Source organism: Leopardus geoffroyi, chromosome E3, assembly GCF_018350155.1.
Source record: "Leopardus geoffroyi isolate Oge1 chromosome E3, O.geoffroyi_Oge1_pat1.0, whole genome shotgun sequence".
NCBI classification, from domain to species: Eukaryota; Metazoa; Chordata; class Mammalia; order Carnivora; family Felidae; genus Leopardus; species Leopardus geoffroyi.
Window position 1 is genome coordinate 27,040,590 of NC_059340.1, and position 23,133 is coordinate 27,063,722.

A 23,133-nucleotide genomic window follows, 5' to 3' on the forward strand; every position below is an offset into this window, starting at 1 on the left:
CCCCAAGTAAATGTTGCTGGCAATCACTACCATGGGATTCTTACCTAAGGAATGGTGACTCGGTTTGACCAAGGAAATTAAAGCAACATGTGCCAGCAAGTGATTTGTCAACCCCGGGAGGGGTCAAGAAGGTAAAGCTGGAGCTCTTAAGTGCCTGGCGCGTGGGTGGCCCCGGTGTCTCGTGGTAAGCTTCAGAGGCAATGCTGGGGCTCTGCTCAGAGAGGCAGAGGTTGAAGATTTCGGTGGACTGTCACCACTGACTGAGCCTGTACCGATCGCAGGTTCTGGGGCTACAGGCAAGAGTGAGACCTGGTCCCTTCCCTCAAGACTTGTCACTCGAACAAATAGTGAGCATCTGTCAATACGTCCTATTTCCTGACACCGTCCAAAAGAAGCATTTTCCAACGTGACCCCGCCGAATCATACAAGCCTTGAGGGACAGCGATCATCCCCGTTTGACACCTGAGGAAACTGAGACTCCAGGCAATGAATGACTTTCCTCAGAAGTTCACGGAATAAATGGCGGAGCCAGGACTCGAACTTAGGTGACTCTGGAGCTCAGTACATCTTCATTTCCTGCAGCGGCCAAACAAGTCACGGCCATCAGTGACTAGGATGCAAAGTGAAAGAGTGGGACTGAGAGAAGGGCCTTCGGTTCAAGCAGCCGCAGAACTGACTCTGGCCAGCTTGAGGGAAATGATACGTAAAATGATAACGGATTCGCTTGCTAACTGCTGGGCTCTCAGTTCTTCCCATATATTAACCCACTCAATTCTTTCTTGAGCTCTACATGACAGGTGTTCCTACTGTCCCGTTGTGCAGAGACAAACACGAAGGCTGAGGAGTTGGAGAACCCGGTAAATGGTGGAGCTGGCATTCACCAGCTCTGGGAGAAAACGAGGGTAGTACAGAAGGGGCAGTGGGACAGGGCATAGAAGCAAAGGAGGAATTGAACCGCGAGGCACCTGGGAAGCTCTGGGACCTTCTTGAGCACAGCTCCACAGACTTCTCCCGTGGGGTCCAGTGCCCAAGGTCAGCCCCACCCAAACCACAGCCAGAGTGCTTCTGATACCAGAATAAGCGGCGAAGGATGCCGAGTAGACAGAAACATTTGCTGCCTATAGCCACCCCCCCAAACTGAGGCTGAGAGAAAGTGCGATTTTTTTAATAACAGGGCTTTTGAGGGCAGCTGACGTAAGAGAGCAAAGTAGCTACAGGAATGCCTGTGCTTTTCTTGTTTTTTTCTAAAATTGATCACTAGGTGTATTAGACTCTTTCCATGTGCCAGGCCCTGGACTAGGTAAGAGGGTGGGCTTTGAAGTCTGACAGACCCAAGTTCAAATCCTGACTTGACCACATATACCTTCGTCCATTCAGTAAATATTTACTGAGCTTTCAGGCAGGGCACTCATGTTATGGGGATACCCAGGCAGGGGATACTCACTGTGTGACCTTGGGAAAATTACTTGCCTTCTCTGAGCCTCAGTTTTCAGTGGGGGACAGTGGGGGTAAAAGCCAAAGAGCACAGTTGTCAAGAATGTACAATCTGGGGCGCCTGGGTGGCTCAGTCGGTTAAGCATCAGACTTCAGCTCAGGTCATGATCTTGCGGTCTGTGAGTTCAAACCCCGCGTTGGGCCCTGTGCTGACAGCTCAGAGCTTGGAGCCTGCTTCAGATTCTGTGTCTCCCTCTCTCTCTACTCTCGCCTGCTCACACTCTGTCTCTCTCTCCCTCTCTCCAAAAAAAAAAAAAAAAAAAAAAAAAAAGGCACAATCTGGAATCAGCCTCCTTAGGCTCATACCCTATAAGCCGTTTTTACTCATAACACTTCTGACACTAAATGTATGGAGTGTTTTATTCACACCAACACATTCCCTGTTTGTCCAGACACCAACGGAGTATCCTACAACTTAGTTCAGTTCTGACACTCACTGCCTGGCGTTTGTTCAGATCCCACAGTTTAAGGGCTCAGTCTCACCAGACCGCCTCCATCACAGATGCCAATTGCAAGTCCCAGGTGTCCCCATACTTCTCACTGACCCAGCTATAAACTAGGGGTTCTTCTGACCTCTGCCTCAGCTTCCATAATTTGCTAGGATTGCTCGCAAAACTCAGGAAGACACTTTTCTATTCGTTTATTTTAAAGGATATAAACTCAGGAGCAGCTAAACAAAAGTGATGCATAAGGCAAGGTATTGGGTGGAGAGGGGCACGGAGCTTCTGTTCCCTGTCGGGGTCCACCATCCTCCCAGCACCTCGATGTGCTAACTCTAAACCCTGTTATTTAGGAAAGTTTTTTTTGTTTGTTTGTTTTTAGTGGAAGTTTAATAACATAAGCATGACTGATTACATCACTGGCCATTGGCGATTGAACTCAGCCTCCACCCCCGCCCCTCCCCAGAGTTCCAACCCTCTCATTATGCTTTGGTCTCTCTAGCAACCAGCCTTCTTCCTGAAACTATGTAGGGAACCCCAGCCCTTAGTCATCTCATTAGCATACACAAGCCCTTCTTATCTCCCCAGAGATTCCAAGGGTATTAGAAGCTGTATGCCAGAAACAGGGGACAAAAATCCAAATATGTATCTCTTATTAGATCACACACTGGCTCTGCCCCCTCCTCACTGTGTGATGTCAGGCGCATGCCTTGACAATCCATTGTCTCCCTTTACTCATATGTGCAGTGAGGATATTAGTAGTCCCTCTCCCAGAGGGCTGTAGTGACGATCAAATGGGAGACTAAAGGAAAGCATTCAGAATTCTGTGCCTGGCACAAAGTTGCCAAGAAACACTGTATAATGTAAGAAGAAAAGGTGACCAGGAGTTGAATTCTGGGGAAGACTGTACTTAAGGGCCAAGGAAAAGGAATGAGAACAGTGAAGACCAAAAAATGGAAGCTAGGAGTAAGAGGAAAACCAGGAGGGACCCCGGTGATGCCAGCAACAGAGGAATTTAAAAAAGAGCTATTCTCTACTAGAATGTCATGGGGTATATATTTTGTCCCCCGTTTTCCCAGGAGGATAGGAAATGGGGCCCAGAGAGGTTCAGCAGCATGTCCAAGGCCACACAGTCAGGACCTGCTAGAGCTGGCATTGGAAGGTAGGTCTGTGACCTGATTCCTTTGCTTAATCTATCACCGTGTTAGTTTCCTGGAGCCGCCATCAAAAGTTCCACAGATTCGGTGGCTTAACACCACAGGAATTTATTCTCTCTCAGTCCTGGAGTCTGGGAGTCCAAAATTAAGGAGCAGGGGTTCCTTTTTGGAGGGGCTGAGGGAGATTCTGTCCCATGCCTTTGTCCTAGCTTCTGGTGGCAGGCAGTCCTTGGCGTTCCTTGTCTTACAGATGTAGCACCTGGATCTCTTGTCTGTCATCACGTGGTGTTCTTCTCTGACCACGTCTGTCTTATAAGGACACCAATTATGTTGGATTTAGGGCCCACCCTACTCTCAGGAACTGCATTACAGGGACCTTGACTGTCTTGCTCACTTCTGGGTCCTTGGTGTCAGGATAGTCAGGATAATCATTGAGTGCCTCCTGTATGCTAGCCCTGTGCCCTACATGTGGTAGATAGTCTATAAGTAACTATTGACAGGATGCTCGGGCTGGATCTGAAGTTGGGTAGGTGTTGGGGAGACACAGAGAAGCAGAGGGGGACTTCCTACCCAAAAATGGAATGAGCAGATGGAAGAAGGGTCTGGGGCTGGGCCCTCTTGGCTCAAAAGCTCTCCCTTAGCTGGTAGAACTTCTCCCGGCCACTTGCCCCTTAGTGCCCTGGCCTTTCCTGGGTGCTGCTCCTTCTACTTGAGGGAGACTCTCCCTTAACATAATTGTGTCCACTGTTAGTCCTTTGTTATGGATACTGGGTAGCTGGAGACAAGGCTTCGTGCTGTCACTTCAGGTTTGGGTTGATAGTGCCACATGTTGTGGAGTGGTCTCTGTTAGACCAGCCATCTTTGCTATAAGATGTTCTCTGGGAGTTCAATTTATGATAGAGTCAAGATCTCACTCTTTTTGAGATGCTTGAGTAGGTCTGAAGTATGTTGACTGAATTTAGATGGCCATTGAGTGCTGTACAGAAACTCTCCATACCCAAAGATTGAGCTTCTCTCCTATCTTCCCTGGAAAGTTTAGCTTCATTTGCAGGATATGAACAAATGTTTCTGTCCGTCAGCATTTATCAAGAGTCTGTTCTGTACCTGGAGGGATGGACAGAGTAATATAAAATTACAAAGTCATTGTCTCATGGGGCAGAAAGACAGGAGAAAAAAAGATGGTCACTACCTCAAAAATGAAAACAGAGCCTTACCTCACACCATATACCAAAATCAAGTCCAGATAGTCCAAGGATTTATGTTTGAAAGGCCAAACTTTTAGAAGGCAAAACAAGCAAACAAACGAAAGAAAAAAGAGAAAGAGAATATCTTTACAACCTTAGCATAACAAAGCATTTCTAAAAAAGCCATAAAGTGCAAACCATAGAAGAAAAAGATGGGTGTATTCTACCATGTTAAAATTATGCATTCTGCTCGTCAGAAAGTACAGTAAAAAAAATTTTTTTAACGAAAGCCACAAACTGGGAAGATACGTTTGTTATACACGTATGTTCGTTTACTGGGGCTGTTGTAACAAAGTACTAAAAACTGAGTGGCTTAAACAACAGAAATTTACTGTTTTGGAGGCCAGTAGCATAAGATCCAGGTGTCTGCAGGGTCATGCTCCCTCTGAAGGTTTTAGGAAGGATCTTTTCTAAGCATTATAACTTAGTTCCACATGGTACTGTCTCTAATATGCATATCTGTGTCCAGATTTGTCCTTTTTATAAAAACAATGTTCATATTGGATTAGAGGTCCACCCTACTCCCATATGACTTCATCTTAACTAATTACATCTGTAAGGACCCTATTCCTAAATAAGGTCACATTCTGAGATCCTAGGGGTTGGGACTTAAACATGAATTTGAGGGTGGGGGAGAGACACAATTCAATCCATAACAACACATAACAGGTGGGTAGTTTAGTATCCATAATATTTAAAGGCCTTTTGTAAATTAATAAGAGAAAGACAAATACCCATTAGACAATAGGCACAAAGAAATGAGCAGAGTCTTTTAAAAGTATAAATAGCCAATGAACGTGAAAGCAGCCAGGGAAATACAAAGTAAATCCAAAATAAGATACCCAGTGGACAGGAATACTTAGAATGGCTGACAGGAACAGGTAGGCACATTCCGGTGGGAAATGTATGTTGTCAGGCAGCCGTGGGCATATAGCAGGGCATTGAACTCACCCAGAAAGACTGTCAACATCTTCATGCAAAAGAGGAAATGCAGTTAAATCAATATATGATTAGATATTCAATCAAAGAAATACAAACAAAAAAATATTTCAGCAGCCCCACAGATCCCATACCCATGTGTTAAAATGTTAATGTTCGGTGCTAGTGACTTTGTGGGGAGATTTCTATCCTGCTGTTTGCCATGAAGTTATTTTAGCCCTTTGGGCTGGTCTGGCAGTTGATATTGAGCAGCATAAAAAATATTTGGATGTTTTTTATATATCTTGATATATTCTTTGACCCAGTAATACCACTGATGGGTTTTATTGGAAGGATGCAATCTGAAAGAAGAAAAATACCAAAGTGCTCAATTTTAGGTCATTAAAAATAACCTAAGTGCGTAGCAGGGTGCCTGTGTGGCTCAGTGAGTTGAGTATCTGACTCTTGATTTTGGCTCTGCTCATGATCCCAGGGTCATGGGATGGAACCCCACAATGGGCTCCATGCTGAGTGTAGAGCCTGCTTGAGATTCTCTCTCTCTCCTCCCCCTCTGCCCCTCTCCTCTGCTTGTGCTCTCTCAAATTAAAAAAAAAAAAAAAATTGGGGCGCCTGGGTGGCTCAGTTCGTTAAGCATCCAACTTTAGCTCAGGTCATGATCTCACAGTCTGTGAGTTTGGGTGCCATGTTGGGCCCTGTGCTGACAGCTCGGAGCCTGGAGCCTGCTTCGGACTCTGTGTCTCCCTCTCTCTTTCTGCCCCTCTTCCACTCATGCTCTGTCTCTCTCACTCTCAAAAATGAATAAATGTTTAAAAAAAATTAAAAAAAAATAAAATAACCTAAGTACCTAGAGATAGGAAAATGGTTAAAATAAGTTACAGTATTTCAGCCTAATGGAATATTCTGTATAGACATTAAAAATGAAACTTAAGGGTCTCAGTCAGGTTAGCATCTGCCTTCAGCTCAGCTCGTGGTCTCATGGTTCATGAGTTCGAGCCCCACATTGGGTGAGCTCGAGCCCCGCTTCAGAATTCTCTCTCTCTCCCTCTCTCTCAAAAATAAATGAAAAATAAGTAAGTAAGTAAATAAATAATAATAAATAACTAATTAAAAACGAAGCTTTGTGGGTGCCTGGCTGGCTTGGTCAGTAGAACATGTGACTCTTGATCTTGGGGTCATGAGTTCAAGCCACACACTTGGGATGGGGGTGGGGCAGCAGTGGAGAAAAGGAAGCATTTGATGAAACGTGTAAAATGCTGGGATTATCGTTGGATTTCGCTTTTTAAAAAATCCGTTCCTATTTTAATTGTTTACACAGTGAATTAAGAGACAAAGGGTTTCTCCCAACACATGAGAACAAAGTCAGGGAAACACAGAGCAGCCTTCTTCGGGCCTCGTTAAAAGTTGTGTGCATACCTCTGAAACCCTCTGCTCGGTGAGCAAGGGCCAGAGCCAGAGCGCCACTTAGAAGCACTTAAAAGGACGAGTCTCAGGAGGAGAGCCAGGCTGTTGTTTTCCCCAGAAAGTGTCTTTTGTCCCAAATGGTTTTCTGTGATTTCCTTTTTATTGATTAGAATTTAGCTGTTTTCAAAGGCTGCAGGGAGAGCGAATTTTTGTCTGGGTAGAGAACGGAGCAGCATTTGTACAAGCCGGCTGCTGGGGGGTTGCGGAGAGGATGGCTTCTGGATTCTTTTGAGTAATTTACAGATGGTCTATTTCCATCCTCCCAAGCCCACCCCACGTGGCTCAACCAAATTCAGCCCATCGGACTCTTAAAAAAGGAAACCAGGCCTGTTTATTTGTGACATTGCGTTAAAATGAGAAAAGGTAGGGGCGCCTGGTTGGCGCAGTCGGTTAAGCGTCCGACTTCAGCCAGGTCACGATCTCGCGGTCCGTGGGTTCGAGCCCCGCGTCGGGCTCTGGGCTGATGGCTCAGAGCCTGGAGCCTGTTTCCGATTCTGTGTCTCCCTCTCTCTCTGCCCCTCCCCCGTTCATGCTCTGTCTCTCTCTGTCCCAAAAATAAATAAAAAAACGTTGAAAAAAAATTTTTTTTAAATGAGAAAAGGTAGAAATGGCACCTGTCCCCTGGCTTTTGTCTGCCAACTCCGCTTCACTTCTCTTGAGGTCGGGGGGCAGGCAACAGACACGGGGCCCCCTCTCTGGACCGTGATGTAGTGGTAGCAGGCCTCCACGTCAGGGCTGCATAGCTCGTTCTCATGGTCATCTGGATTGAAGTTCCACCGTGTGTTGTGAATGTAGTTGTGGATAATGGATGGATAATGTCCTTGCCTCCATGGAGAACCAGAAAATATCAGATAAGGACAAAGTGCCTTTATCAGAAATAAAGTAGGTGCTGAAAACAAGCAATTGAGAGGGAGGGAGGCTCGGGGACTATTTTCAGCTGGGTGGTCTTGGAAAGCGTGGTTGAGGCGGTGATGTTTGAGTTGATGTTCCCAAGCTGAGGCAATAGCAGGTGCAAAGACCCTGCGGCAGGAATGGTCTTGTTTTCAAGGAATAGAAAGAAGGCAGATGGGGCTGGTGGGTGAGGTCTGAGGTGTAGGCTGGGGTCAAATTATTTAGATCCTGGCAGAGCATTGGTTCCCAGTTGGGGGGTTTTGCCCTCAGAGGATGTTTGGTGATGTAGAGAGACATTTGGGGTTGTCACACTTGGGGGTGGTATGCTACTGGCATCGAGTAGATGGAGTCCAGGGATGCTGTTAAACATCCTACAGTGCACAGGACTGCCCCCACAAGACAGAATGATCTAGCCCCAGATAGTACCGAGGTTGACAAATCTTGTTGTAGATGAGGCGAAGGACTTGTTATTGTTGTTGTTTTAAAGTTTATTTATTTAAGTAATCTCTCTACCCAAGGTGGGGTTCAAACCCATGACCCATGTGATCAAGAGTCACATGCTCTTCTGACTGAGCCAGCCAGGCACCCCTAGATTAGGCTAAGGACTTTGGATTTCATTCTAAGAGCGGTGGATGGAGGGTGTTAATTAGGGAAGCAAGAGAATGGCCCGGTTCTGTTTTCTTTTCTAAACCAGAGTGTTGGACCAAATTATCCAGCTCTGACATGCCAACCTTATCTGACTAAATTTGGGTGGGAGAAGGGAGACTTCATAGCGTTGGAGAATAAGCAATCTCCCAGAATAAGCAATCCGTTCTTCCTGGGGAGGCTGAGCCCACTTCCTGGGTTTTGTGTCGGGTGCTTGGGTTTCTGCTTACAGCAAAGAAGAAAGGCTCAAAGAGGAAGCAGAAGGATAGAAATTGTACTTGATATGTGGCTTTCAGCTGGTACTTTGGCCTCCTTCAATCTGGAGAAGAAGACCCAAGACAAGCTTAGCTGAGGTAGTGAATAGACTCTCGTCGTATCTATTGGAGAAAAATTCAGTCTTTGGTTGGTATTAACATTTGTCCAGGCTAGAATCATGGATACGAAGAGAATATTAGTTAATATTTCAGTACTGTTGACATTTTGGGCCAGATTATTCTTTGTTGGGGGGCTGGGGTGGAGGTATCCTGCACTTTTTAGGATTTTTAACAGCATCCCTGGCCTCAACCCCCCACACGTCAGTAGCAACCCCCTCCCAATTTGTGACAACAAAAAAAATCTCTCCAGACATTGCCAAATGTCCCTAGAGGTGTGAGGGAGGGAAAAATTGCCCCAGGTTGATGTAAGTTTCAGGGGCCAATACTTCATAGGTGTCCACAAAGATCACCATAAATTCCATGATTCTTCCGGGGAGGGTGGGGCAAGTTGGGGAGTTACTGAGCTAGATGGTCCTGCTTTTTCTGTTCTGTAATCTAAGTTCCTTACCATCTGGCTGCCGGTCAGCTTTCAAATTTAGCATCGGATATTTCTAGGGAGGAGGGACAAGGAAGATGCTGTCTTCAGGAATCCTCCAGGGACATTTTTGCCTTCAGATTGTTTAGAGCCGTAGTTTTTGATGTCTGAGTGGATGTTATTGTTCAGATGTGTCACACATTCTGGAACAAAGGCCCTGTGAGTTTAGTGAGAACCCTCCACTTTCTTGGGGGCTGGGCTGAGATACAACCTTGAGATCCCAAGCCCTGAAAATTATGGCACCTGTCATCATAAGTCACTCAAGAGAACAGCAATGGTTGACTTTCTCCACAGTGATTACTTCAGAATTATTTCTGAATATCAAATATTAAATTCTTGCCCCAAAATGTATTTCTCTCTCTTTTTTAAAATTTTTTATGTTTTTTTTTTTTTTTATTTTTGAGAGAAAGACAGAGTGTGAGTAGGGGAGATCAGAGGGAGAGGGAGACACAGAATCCGAAGCAGGCTCCAGGCTCCGAGCTGTCAGCACAGAGCCCGACGCAGGACTCGAACCCACAGACCGTGAGATCATGACCTCAGCCGACATCAGACGCTTAACCGACTGAGCCACCCAGGCGCCCCTCTCTTTTTTTTACTTGAAATGGAGGTTGGGGATATCCACAGCACATACCTGTTCTGCCTGAGGGTGAAGCCAGCATCATCTTCCCCATTTAAAAAGCAAAGGAAAATATAAAAACCAAGAGTACAAATAAGTGGGTGTGATGTTATTTGTGAAGAGAATCCTCATTAATTTATTTAGAAATCCAAATTAGTAACCATCTTTGCCTGCTTTACTGTTAATAGCAAGTTACTTGGGACTTTATCTTTTGAAATCAAGAACTTCAGGACCAGAACAGCAAAGGGTAGTGGGACTGTAGTGCATGGTTCTGTTACTCGGGTCCATCTGCATGGAGTGTCCTTCCCTGAAATATTTCCTGGGCAAAATCCTACCTATCTTTTTTGTCCTAGTTTTATTGAGATATAGGTGACATATAACAATATGTAAGTTGAAGGTGTACAATGTCATGATTTGATACACATATATTTTGAAGTGATTACCATGATACAGTTAGTTAATACATCCTACTTACCTTTTTAAGTTTATTTATTTTGAGACAGACAGAGAGAGAGAGAGCATGAGCAGGGGAGGGCAGAGAGAGAGAATCCCAGGCAGGCTCCCTGCTCAGTGCAGAGCCCAGCTCGGGGCTTGATCTCGTAAACTGTGAGAACATGACCTGAGCCAAAATCAGGAGTCCAACACTTAACCTACTGAGCCACCCGGGCGCCCCTCTTTTTTTTTTAAGTAATCTCCACACCCAATGGCAGGCTTGAAACTCACAATCCCAAGATCAAAAGTCGCGTGCTCCACCGACTGGGCCAGCCAGGCGCCCCCATCCTACTTATCTTGAAAGACTTAACTCGTGGGGCACCTGGGTGGCTTGGTCGGTTAAGCGTCCGACTTCGGCTCAGGTCACGATCTCATGGTCCGTGAGTTCGAGCCCCGCGTCGGGCTCTGTGCTGACAGCTCAGAGCCTGGAGCCTGCTTCGGATTCTGTGTCTCCCTCTCTCTGCCCCTCCTCTGTTCATGCTCTGTCTCTCTCTGTCTCAAAAATAAATAAATGTTAAAAAAAAAAATTTTTTTTTAAAGAAAGACTTAACTCGAGGGGCACACCTGGGTGGCTCAGTCGGTCAAGCATCCGACTCTGGCTCAAGTCATGATCTCACGGTTCGTGGGTTCGAGCCCCATGTCAGGCTCTGTGCCTGTGCCGACAGCCCAGAGCCTAGAGCCTGCTTCAGATTCTGTGTCTCCCTCTCTCTCTGCCCCTCCCCCACTCATGCTCTGTCTCTCTCTCTCTCAAAAATAAATAATAAAACGTTAAAAAAATACTTAACTTGAATGCCTCCTCTGGGAAGCCTTCCCTGACCATGCCCCTCCCAAGAATGGGTTGTACTTTACTATGTCTTGCACTAGGTCAGGTTTATGTGGCTCATTAACACTTAGGACCCATAATTTGTTTTCATTGAGGTAAAATTTACATAATGTCAATCTAAACTTTTTGTTTTCAAGATTATTTATTTATTTAGAGACAGCAGAGGGAGAGGGGGAATCCCAAGCAGGCTTCACTCAGCACAGAGCCCGATGCAGGGCTTGATCCTGCGATCACGAGATCACAACCTGAGCCGAAATCAAGAGATGGTCGCTTAACGAACTAAGCCACCCAGGTGCTGCTCAGTCTAACCATTTTAAAGTGTATACAGCTCAGTGGCATTTAGTACGTTCTCGGTGTTGTGTAACCATCACCTCTCTCTAGTTCCAGAATATTTTCATCATTCCAAAAGAGACCCATGCCCACTGAGGAGTCACTCCCCATATCTGTCCCGCTAGCCCCCAGCCTGTCTCCTACAGATCCTAGCAACCACCAATTTGCTCTCTGTCAGTCTAGATTTACCTGTTCTGGATGTCTCAGAAATAGAATCATACCATAAATGATTTTGTATCTGGCTTCTTTCAGCTACCATAATGTTTCCAGGGTTCAGCTACAAAATATTGTAGCATGTATCACTCCTTCATTCCCTTTTATAACTTTCTGTCCGATGGTTATGCTACATTTTGTTCATCCATTCATCCATTGGTGGACATTTAGCCCACTTCCACCTTTTGGCTATTGTGAATAGTGCAACCATGAACATTCACGTACAAGTTTTTCTGTTCTCTTGGGAGAATGGCAATACCAAGGAGAATTGCTGGGTCATGTGGTAACTCTAGGTTTATCCTTTTGAGGAAGAACCAGGCAAGTAGCACAGTGGCGACACCATTTTATATTCCCGCCAGCAGCACCCAGGCTTCCAATTTCTCCACATCTGCATCAACACTTGTTATTTTCTGGTCGTTGTTGTTGTTTTTCTAGCCAACCCAGTGAGTGTGAGGCCACTGGAATTTTGATTTGTTTTTGTATTTTTCCTGCTCCCCACCCATAAGCCGAATTGTTGGTGGCATTGTACTTTTGTTACCAGCCACATTTTGTAAGAGTTAATGAGTGGGCTGAGCTTGCCTCCTGTCCTTATTTATAATATGATCTTGAGCACGTCACTCGGCTTCTCTGAGCCCAGATTCTTTCCTCTGTAACATGGGAACCTCCAGAGCTGTGGAGGGGCAGAAATGAGCCAGAGTCAGTGCCTGCCCCAGGGTGATTTCGCAATACAGGTTTGCCGTAATTATCACGATCATGATGTCCCGGTGCCTAGGACTGAGTAACTGTAGAATAAATGTTAATTAAATAAATCAGTGAACCCTTGGATATTGCTCAACTAGCCCTCTTTTTTATTTCTGCCAACTGTTCCCTGAATTTGAGACAACTGTCTTGCAAATTGATCACTCCCAAGGTGAGGCAGAGAGAAGGAGTAGTGGACCAATGGGACCACTTCCCTTGGAAAAATACAGCGTGAAAACCTTGATAGGTGTGTGTCGGAGGGGATGGTGGGGGAGAGCTGGAGAGAGCAGCTGCTCATAACCTTCGAGGAGAAAGAGGAATAAAAGAGCTTTTTTTTTTTTTTTGACATGAAAAACAATTTTCTTAGAAAGCAGAAGATAGAGGATGACACTAGCAGCTGCCTTGTTGAAGGTTGGTCAGTGGCCCCCAGAGAGGAAAAGAGCAACTCTCTTCACTCTGGAAAGGGCTTGAGGGCCCCTTACGCGCTGAGAGCCCTGTAACTGGCCTTGCTCCTTTTTCCATTTCCTGTAAGGACCTCTGGGGTGGACATACTCCCACAGGTCAGCCACTGGGCAGCTTTCTTTAGCTGCCATGGATCTTTCTAGAATCCACCTCTTACCTCACTCCAGCCACTCTGGCCTTCATTCTCTTCCTGCGTCTCTCCCTCTTCCCACCCCTCTGCCTGGTGTGTCCCCCTCTCCACCTCACTTCCATTAGGCCTTCCTCAAACCTCACCTCACAGAGGCCTTGCCTGAGCACCCTGGCTGACATGACGGCCCCCACATGTGCCCCACCAGTCACCATTCTCTTACCCTGCCTGGGATTTCGTGCTTGCTTTTTAAATGTTTGTGTTATGTTTTTAAATGAAATATTTCTAACTTAAAAGAATAAAACAAATACCCAGGTAACCATGTCCGAGATCTGACAAATGCTAATAATATTCTTCCCTGTTTGGTTATTTCATATCTCCCCTCTTAATCAACTTTACTAAGGTATAATTTACATACGATAAATACATACATTTTTAAATACGTAGCTTGTTGATTTTTGGCAAATGCATGCATGTAACTGCCACTATAATCAAGATACAGAGTATTTCCCGCGCCCCAGAAACGTCCCTCATCTCCCTACCCTGCTGGATTTTTCTTTTTTTTTTTTTAATTAAAAAATTTTTTCTTTAATTTTTTAATGTTTATTTTTGAGAGAGAGAGTCAGAGAGAGTGAGTGGGGAGGAGCACAGAGAGAGGGAGACACAGAATCCGAAGCAGTCTCCAGGCTCTGAGCTGTCAGCACAGAGCCCAATGCGGGGCTTGAACCCACAAATCATGAGATCATGACCTGAGCCGAAGTTGGATGCTTAACTGACTGAGCCACGCAGGCACCCCTCATATTCAGCATTATCTGAAATCACCTCATTTGTGACTTTTTTTTTCCTTTAAGTTTATTTATTTATTTTGAGAGAGTGTGCGAGTGGGGGAGGGGCCGAGAGGGGGAGAGAATCCCAAGCAGGCTCTGCAATGACAGCATGGGGCTCAAACTCACGATCATGACCTGAGCCAAAACCAAGAGTCAGATGCTTAACCAACTGAGGTGCCTCCATTTGTGTCTTTTTTAGTCTGTTTACTCTCTCTCTGTCAAACCACAGTGTATGTTCATGGAGGCAGGGACTATGTTGTTCCCCACTCCTTGCATGGCATGACCCACAATCAATCTATCAAAGTCATGATACTGTATTTATTATCCTTGTGTGCACATCTTTTTTTTTTTAATTTTTTTTTTAACGTTTATTTATTTTTGAGACAGAGAGAGACAGAGCATGAATGGGGGAGGGTCAGAGAGAGGGAGACACAGAATCTGAAACAGGCTCCAGGCTCTGAGCTGTCAGCACAGAGCCCGACGCGGGGCTCGAACTCACGGACCGCGAGATCATGACCTGAGCCGAAGTCGGCCGCTTAACCGACTGAGCCACTCAGGCGCCCCATTTTTGTTTTTAATTTTATTTTTTAATTTTTTTTTAACGTTTATTTATTTTTGAGACAGAGAGAGACAGAGCATGAATGGGGGAGGGTCAGAGACCTTGTGTGCACATCTTGACACACAGTAAGGTACATTGATGGGGTAATTCCTGAAAATGGAACTATGGAGTCGACGGATATTTCCTTCTTTTGCTATCCTAAAAGAGACATCTGTCCCCCTTTCTCTCTTCTAACCCGTATCTCAGTCTGAGCACTGTTGCCATTTCGGGCTGGACCATTCTTTGTTTTGGGGGGCGGAGGGGGCAGTCTTGTACACTGCAGGATGTTGAGCAGCATCCCTGACCTCTACCCACTAGCTTCCCTGGCGTCCCCCACCTCAGTTGTGACAACCCAAAATGTCTTTAGACAGTGGAAAATGTCCCCGGGGGAGTTAGGGGCGGCAACATTGTCCCCATATGAGAACCACTGGTCTATCTCTGTAGGCTGATTTCCTGCCATACAGTTTTGTCCCTAGGTTGGGCCTATCTTTAAATGAATTACCCTCGATGACATTAGATGTGTTGAATTTATTTTTCACCAGCTCAGTGGACTGAAGTACACCTTATGATCCCTACCTGGAGAGCTGTATCATGAGTTGAGCAGCTGGTTAGTTGTAGAACCAGGGAAGTCTTTGCTCTAAGTCTACAAGGATATGAATGCTTCTCCCTGGAGAATTCTCTGCATTTCTCGCCTCAGGATAAATATGTCTGCAGAGTCAGGCTCTGAGGATACTGCGTCTTCCAGGCCTTAAAGAACAAGGGGGAAACCCCTTACAGCTGTGTATAGGGGCTGTCTGAACTTCCCTGATGAATCAGCACACTGAGTTGGCCATTCTTGTCTTTAAAAACCTGCAAGCTTGCCTGTAAAGCAGTGAAGGATAGATGGGGACATAGTGAGATGAAGCAGGCAGGTCCCATCCGGGGGTGGGGAGGGTGGGCCGCACTGTGGCCAGATGTTACGAGGTGGGGATGTGGAGCCCAGCCTTGCCGGACCTTCATTGTTCAAGAAAGGCAAGAAATCCAGAACTTTTTTTGAAAGTGTGATGTCTTGATTCTTGATTTTTATAATAATTAGCAACTTACTATGTTTCAACCTGATGTGGGCCAAATGAAATGCATCTATCTATAGGCTGACAGTTTGTAACCTCTGAGGTAATGTGTGAGGTTACTTCTTGTCTGGGGACTAACTCACTCAGCCCAGAAATCTTTTGGCTTGACTGTGGATCCAGTCAGCACATGTTTATTGAGTATCTACCATGTGCCAAACTATGTTCCAGAGCTGCCGCTTGACGTAAATTTGCTGGAATGACTGATAACCGAAAGGGATAGAGATTATGGGTGGGCAGATGGATGGACAGAGTGATAAAAGAAGGATGGATGGCTGATGGATGGATGAAAGATGGATGGGTGATGTGTAGAGGAAGGATGGATGAATGAATAAATAGATGGAGGATGGCTAGCTCATGGATGGTTACATGGATGGATAAATAGATCAATCTGATCTTTTAGAGATATATACTAAAATATTATAGATAAGATAATATGATGTTTGGGAATTACTTCAGAATGATACGGGGAGTTGAATGAGAGTATAAGTAAATCAAGATAATTATTGAATCTGAGTGATGGTGGACATGAGGAGTTTCCTTATACTTTTTTGCTTTCTTTTGAATATGATTGGAAATTTCCCATACTAAAAATATTTGTTTTAATGTTCTTGTCATTTAGAGATACAGTCTGAAGGATATACAGGTAAAATGACATCATGTCTGGGACATGTTTTAAAACTTTCAGCTAAAATTTTTTGCAAGTCGGTGTATAGATGTGCTATGCTCTGAATGCTTGTGTCCTCCCAAAATTTATATGCTGGAATCCTAACATCCAATGTGATGCTGTTGCAAGATAGGGCCCTTGGGAGGTAATTAGGTTATGAAGGTGGAGCCCCCTTGAATGGGATTAGGGGCCCACATTGCTCCCCAGTCCCTTCTACCATGTGACGACACAAGAAACCTGTGACCAGAAGATGGCCCTCACCCAACCATGCCAGCACCCTGATCTTGAACTCCCAGCTTTCAGGACTGTGAGAAGTTTTTGTGGTTTATAAGCCACCCAATCTATGGTATTTTGTTGTATGAACAAAGACAAGTACAGACTAAGACACGATGAAACATCCTTTAGCAAAATGTTGATCGTTGTTACCACTGGGCGGTGGGTATATAGAGATTCATTACACGGGCCTGTGTAAATCTGTATATGGTTGCAAGTTTTGACAATAACGTGTATATATATATATATTTTGTTTGTTTGTTTTGTTTTTTGTTTTTTTGTTTTTTAATGGGACAGAGAAGTGGGGCCTCCTGTTTTCCAGGTACTTTTGGAAGTGTGGAATCAGGCTCTGGGTGAATTTCTCACAAGCATGGTAGTGTTGACATCAAAGGAATGGGTATTTTAAAAAAATGTTTTTTTTAACATTTATTTATTTTTGAGACAGAGAGAGACAGAGCATGAATGAGGGAGGGTCAGAGAGAGAGGGAGACACAGAATCTGAAACAGGCTCCAGGCTCTAAGCTGTCAGCACAGAGCCCGACGCGGGGCTTGAACTCACGGACTGCGAGATCATGACCTGAGCTGATGTCGGTCGCCCAACCGACTGAGCCACCCAGGTGCCCCGGAATGGGTATTTTTTAACAAGGGATGTCACTGGCTGAGTGTTGCCATAGTGAGGCTAGAAGCCAGGGCTCTGTTTGGACCACAGGTTGAGAACAGATTTCTTGCCCACATAGGTGCTCCCACTTCTGTTGTGAGGCAGAAAAGCACAGTGGTCAGAGTGTCTGGAATCAGCCTCCCTGGGTCCAAACACCAGTGCTGCCATTTTCTAGCTGTGTGGCCTTGAACATGCGATTTCACTATCCTGTTCCTCAGTTTCCTCATCTATTAAATGAGAGTTAATAGTAACATGTTACAGACTCATTATGAAGATTGAACTACTTATTCCACAGAAAATGCTTAGCACGGTACTTGATATGTAGCATGTATTTATTATCATTATCAGTGCTTTGTTGTTACTACTGCTAAGTATTTTAAGAACAGAAAGAACTTTCTGAGATAGGTGGGATGATTGAGGGCAGGGAAAGAGAAGCCCAAGAAAGAGGCACCCACTGTCAAACGATCCACCCACAGAAGCCCATTCATAAGCTGCTGGAATCACTTTCCTGCAAGCTAGGTACAAAAAGGAATACAAGAAAAAAGCAACTTCCCAACCATTTCTTTTCTCTGCAGAATGAGGTAGAGCTGGGGGAGCTGCTTCTGTCGCTGAATTATCTCCCAAGTGCTGGGAGACTGAACGTTGACGTCATTCGAGCCAAGCAACTTCTTCAGACAGATGTGAGCCAAGGTTCAGGTACAGTGTGACCCTTCCTTCCCCCTTTCCTTAACGTAGCATCTTTGTTTGTTTGACATGGGGACTTGATTTTTTTTTTTTCCTGCATTCCTGAGACTATTAAGAAGACCCTGTGAGGGTAAACAAATAGCTTTTAGAACTAGGATGTTAGACCAAGAGGAAAAATAAAGAATCAGATGTCTCTTAGGATGAGGCAGGTAAATGATGCCATCTCAGTAACCCATTTGAACCGGGGATTTGACTGAGACCACGTGTGATAACTACTGACCTCTGCATGCTCTTTGTATACACGCAGCCCCAAGGAAGTTACTTGCCTTTCCAGATGCTATGCCTGCAATGCAGATGCTATGCTCCAGGTGGCGGTAGTGTGCACTGACCACACCTTCTGGTCTCTGGGCGTGTGGGGTACACCCTGAGGTTTTTTTCCCTAGCTCATTTCAAGTAGACCGTGAATCTTTTTAAATCCGAGCTCTGAAAAGACTTGTATTTAAAGTGTCTGACTGTATAGCAAACCAATTCAAGCATGACTTTTAATGAAATGGAACAGATTCCATTCCATCTGTATGTAGCTTCTCCCTTGACAGCAAAGGATATTATCATGAAAGTAGCCAGGGTCTCTGGGACCTCTTCAGCTCAGTGGAGGAACTACTGTCTCCTCTAAGTACAGTAGCTAAAATAAATCACTTTTGCTATAAGGTGACAGCTGCATTTAGAAGACAACTTGCATTCTCAAAAACCACATTATAAAAATAGAGGTTTTGAAGGGGCCATTGGAGGAGATGGTATTAAGGCTGGAGAGTTTCAGACTCATCACCATGGGAAAGTCAGTATGATAAAATGATTAAGCGTTCCAAAGTCAAACTGCCTGAACCAAGTCCTAATTCTACTGCTTACAAATGATGTGACCTTGAAGAGGTTATTTAACCTCCATAAGCCTCAATTTCTCCATCTGAAAAATTGAGATAATAATAGTATCCATCTCACTGGATTGTTTCAACAAATATTAGATAAGGTACGCGAATCTCTTTGTAAACTAGAAAGTGATCTAAGAATGATAGTTACTATTCTGATACTCCTACGTATGTGCTATGGGCTCACTGACAAGGTAATGGGTTTCTAGGGGCAGAAAAATGAGGGCAGGCTCTGGGTCTGACTCTTCTCCCACTAGTCTGATCTTAAGTAGATCATTTCCTATCTTGAGTCTTCAGTTTCTTCATCTGTTAAATGCATACAGTGCTTGACACATGGGAGGAGCTCAATAAATCTTGGATGGCTGGAGGAAGAGAGAAGGGGATGAGCAGAGAAGCAGCTGGATGGGGAAGAGAGAGGAATGGATAATGGACGGATGGCTGGGAAGATGGATGAACAAAAGGAGGGGTGGATACCTGGACTGATGGATGGAAAGATAAATGGATTGATGGGGATAAAGAGTGATGAAAGGATGGGTAGGTGGTTGGGTTATCAGATAGATGGCAAGTTGGATGGATGGATTGAGTTTCATGAGCTCCAACATTCTATAATGCTGTGTCCGATTCCCAGACCCGTTTGTGAAAATCCAGCTGGTACATGGACTCAAGCTTGTGAAAACAAAGAAGACATCCTTCTTAAGAGGAACAATTGATCCTTTCTACAATGAATCCTTTAGCTTCAAAGTTCCCCAAGAAGAACTGGAAAATGCCAGCTTAGTGTTTACAGGTACGTTGTGTTCCAGATCCTGATGATCTCCAGGTGAGGCTATTCCACTTATTGTCCTAAAAACAGAAGGTATGTAGAGAGGACAGTCTTTAAGAACTTCATGTCTGGTATTCAGCTACCTGGGTTTGAATTCATTTACCACTTGTGAACTTGGGCAAGATCCATAAAACTGTACAGCATGATTATTACAAATGTAAACTTTGGAGCCAGGTTTCCTGGCGCTTCCACATAATTACTGAAGACTTGGGCAAGTAGCTTGGCCCCTCTGAGCCTCAGTTTCTTCACCTGTGAAATGGGCAATAATAGTACTTGCTTCATAGGTTTGTCGTGAAGACTAAGGGACTTACAACCTGGAAATAGTAATGAGTGCTCACTATGTTAGTTTTGGTGGCATGATCATTCCAGTAGCTTATAGTCTAATAGGGAAACATGAGGAAATAGGGTCACCTAACTCAGGAGGATTTTGAAAGCCTTCCCAGAGGACATGGTGTTTAAGTAGAGGCTCCATGTGCCACTCTGGTTGAATTTAATCGGTTGTTTTCAGGGTGTATTAGTTATCTATTGCTGCAAAACGAATTTAGTGACTTAAAACAGTGAACATTTATTAAGCTCATAGTTCCTATGGCTCAGGAACCCAGGCATAGCGTTGCTTGGTGCTCCTGGCTGAGGTTATCTGACAAGGCTGCACTCAAGGTATTGGCTGGGGCCGCAGTCTCATCTTAACGCTCATCTGGGGGAGGATCTGTTTTTAAGCTTATGCACATAGTCAACGGTTGGCAGGATTCCGTTTCTTGCAGTGGAGATGCATGGGATTGGAGGCTTCAGTTCCTTCCTGGATGTCAGCCAGTGACCTTCTTGTGTTTCTCATCACGTGGGCTTCTCCATGGGGTAACTCACAGCATAACAGATGGCTTCCATCAGAGCAGGCACATGAGGAAGCAAGATGGAAGCCGGAGTCTTATTGTTAACCTAACCTTAGAAATGATGTCCCGTCACTTTTGCCGTATTCTGTTCACTAAAAGCGACCCAGTGGGTCCAGCTCACCTTCTAGGGGAAGGGGATTACAGGAGGGTGTGAATACTGGGAGTTAGGGATCATTGGGAGCCATTTTGGAAGCTGGCTACCGCAGCATAGAACCAATAGAAGTAATGGTTTTTATCTCCTGTGTCCTCGTCATAGGAGGGGCTTCACTTATATTATCGCTAATACTTATCATGATTCCCCCTGTCAAGTCAGTATCATCCCCGTAGACTTACAGGGCTGGGGACCGAGACCAAGGCTTAAAACCTGAGCGAGCCACCCAGCGTCAGACTGGTAGAATCAAGATTCAGGCTCTAGTCTTCCTCGCTCCAAAGATGAAGGGGTCTGCCTTTCCCAAACGCGCAGGTAGTGCTGGCATTGGGGTTCTGGCATCACACTGAAGAGTCCTGCTCCAGAGTAGTCGGAAGCTTCATCTGTTTAGATCTAGTCTAAAACCCTTAGCTGCAGGTCTCCCAAGAAAGAAGGCCGTGGCTGAAAAGCCGTTGCATGTGAGGCTTCCTCTGCATGGGCTTATTGCTTCTCATCTCCAAGATTGCAAATGCGCTGTGCTCCAGGACTCCCCTGAGGCACATTGGTTCTGGGTTTTCTAAGGGCCTGTCACCCAGAGAGTCTGCATCCATTCAGGGGATGATTGCCCTAAGCAGACACGACAGTCCTATCTGTTGCAGCCTGTGATGGCTGCTGTCCAAGGGTCCCACTCTCCCCAAGGTTTCAGGTGAAGACAGAAGACAGTGATTCCCCTGAATCTTTAAATGGTAGAGGGCAGGCAGTGGGAGCTTTATTGAACCAAGATAAGATCCAAGCATGGAATATGGATTCCCAAGGCCCTACTGAAAATAAAGGACTTGGGGCGCCTGGGTGGCACAGTCGGTTAAGCGGCCGACTTCAGCCAGGTCACGATCTCGCGGTCCGTGAGTTCGAGCCCCGCATCGGGCTCTGGGCTGATGGCTCGGAGCCTGGAGCCTGTTTCCGATTCTGTGTCTCCCTCTCTCTCTCTGCCCCTCCCCCGTTCATGCTCTGTCTCTCTCTGTCCCCAAAATAAATAAACGTTGAAAAAAAAAAAATTTAAAAAATAAAAAAAAATAAAAAAAAAAAGAAAATAAAGGACTTAATGTTGCACATGGAGATCAGGAGGGGGCCCAGGGGGCATTGAGTGCCCATAAGGAAAGCCCTGACACTTGTGTATTTTACTTTACTTAAGATTTTATGACAAAAGTAGCACACGCCCGTCACAACCAAAAGATGGGAATGGACAGAGAATCAGAAGAGCAGGGGGGTTTAAATGCATGGGCTGTGGAGCCAGGGCCTGGGCCTTGGCTTTGTGGCCTTGAGCAAGATATGATGGCTATCAGTTGGACAACGTAGCTCTAGGTTTTACCTGGATTTATTTTCAGTTCTCGGTCATCCATAGCTTTTTTTTTTTTTTTTTTTTTAAAGAATGTTCTTATTTTTTTTGTGTCTTTAATCATCTCTTCTAAAATTTGAGCATTTATTGCTCTAACAGCTATATGCTTACTAGGGTATAAAATGGGTGTAACTACACAAGGACGTCTTGAAAGATTGTTATGTGGGTTAAATGAGAACAAGACATAATCTTTGCTAAACACTGTGTCTAGTGCACAGCAAGCACTTAGTAACCGTTAACTATTATTATTTTTTGTTTATTTATTTTGAGAGAGAGTGCATGGGGGAGGGAGAGAGAGAGAGAGAGAGAGAGAGAGAGAGAGAGAGAGAGAGAGAATCCCAAGCAGATACCACCTTGTCCGCACAGAGCCCAACTTGGGGCTCGAACTCACGATTTCGAAATCATGACCTGAGCTGAAATCAAGAGTCAGATGCTAAACCGATTGAGCCGCCCAGGTGCTCCAGTAACTGTTAATTATTATTTAAAAAAAATTTTTTTTAACATTTATTTTTTGATAGAGACAGAGCATGAGCGGGGGAGGGGCAGAGAGCGAGGGAGACACAGAATCCAAAGCAGGCTCCAGGATTCCAGCTGTCAGCACAGAGCCGGACGTGGGCCTCGAACTCACGGACCGTGAGATCATGACCTGAGCCGAAGTCGGACGCTTAAACCACTGAGCCACCCAGGCGCCCCTGTTAATTATTATTAAAAGGCAGTTTTACTCTCTTCTTCATCCCCCTTCTAGTCCCTTCTCCCTTAAGTCACTGGTCACCACCTTGAGCGTCCTGGTATGTATCATTTCACACTTTCTTCCTTATTCACACAAACATCATCCACATACAGAAAATTCAGCTCCTTTAAGAAGTTATTCATTAGGGATATCTGGGTGGCTAGTCGGTTTAGTGTCAGATTCTTGATTACGGCTCAGGTCATGATCTCAGGTTTCGTGAGTTTGAGCCCGGTGTCCAGGTCTGTGCTGACAGTGTAGAGCCTGCTTGGGGTTCTCTCTCTCCCTCTCTCTCTGCCCCTCCCCCCTGCCGAAATCAATAAATAAACATTTCTTTTTAAAAAAGAAGTTATTGGGGCGCCTGGGTGGCGCAGTCGGTTAAGCGTCCGACTTCAGCCAGGTCACGATCTCGCGGTCCGTGAGTTCGAGCCCCGCGTCGGGCTCTGGGCTGATGGCTCAGAGCCTGGAGCCTATTTCCGATTCTGTGTCTCCCTCTCTCTCTGCCCCTCTCCCGTTCAT

At 45.2% G+C, this 23,133-nt stretch overlaps 1 protein-coding gene across 5 annotated transcripts in view; it reads left to right on the forward strand.

The window, feature by feature from the left end:
- SYT17 (synaptotagmin 17) overlaps window positions 1-23,133 on the forward strand; it is an 84,006-nt gene that overhangs the window by 31,086 nt on the left and 29,787 nt on the right. For all 5 annotated transcript variants that reach the window (XM_045459832.1, XM_045459834.1, XM_045459833.1 and 2 more), the window contains exons 6-7: window positions 17,626-17,746; window positions 19,286-19,441. In XM_045459832.1, coding sequence (XP_045315788.1) covers window positions 17,626-17,746; window positions 19,286-19,441 — 277 coding nt within the window. The remainder of the gene's footprint in view (window positions 1-17,625; window positions 17,747-19,285; window positions 19,442-23,133) is intronic.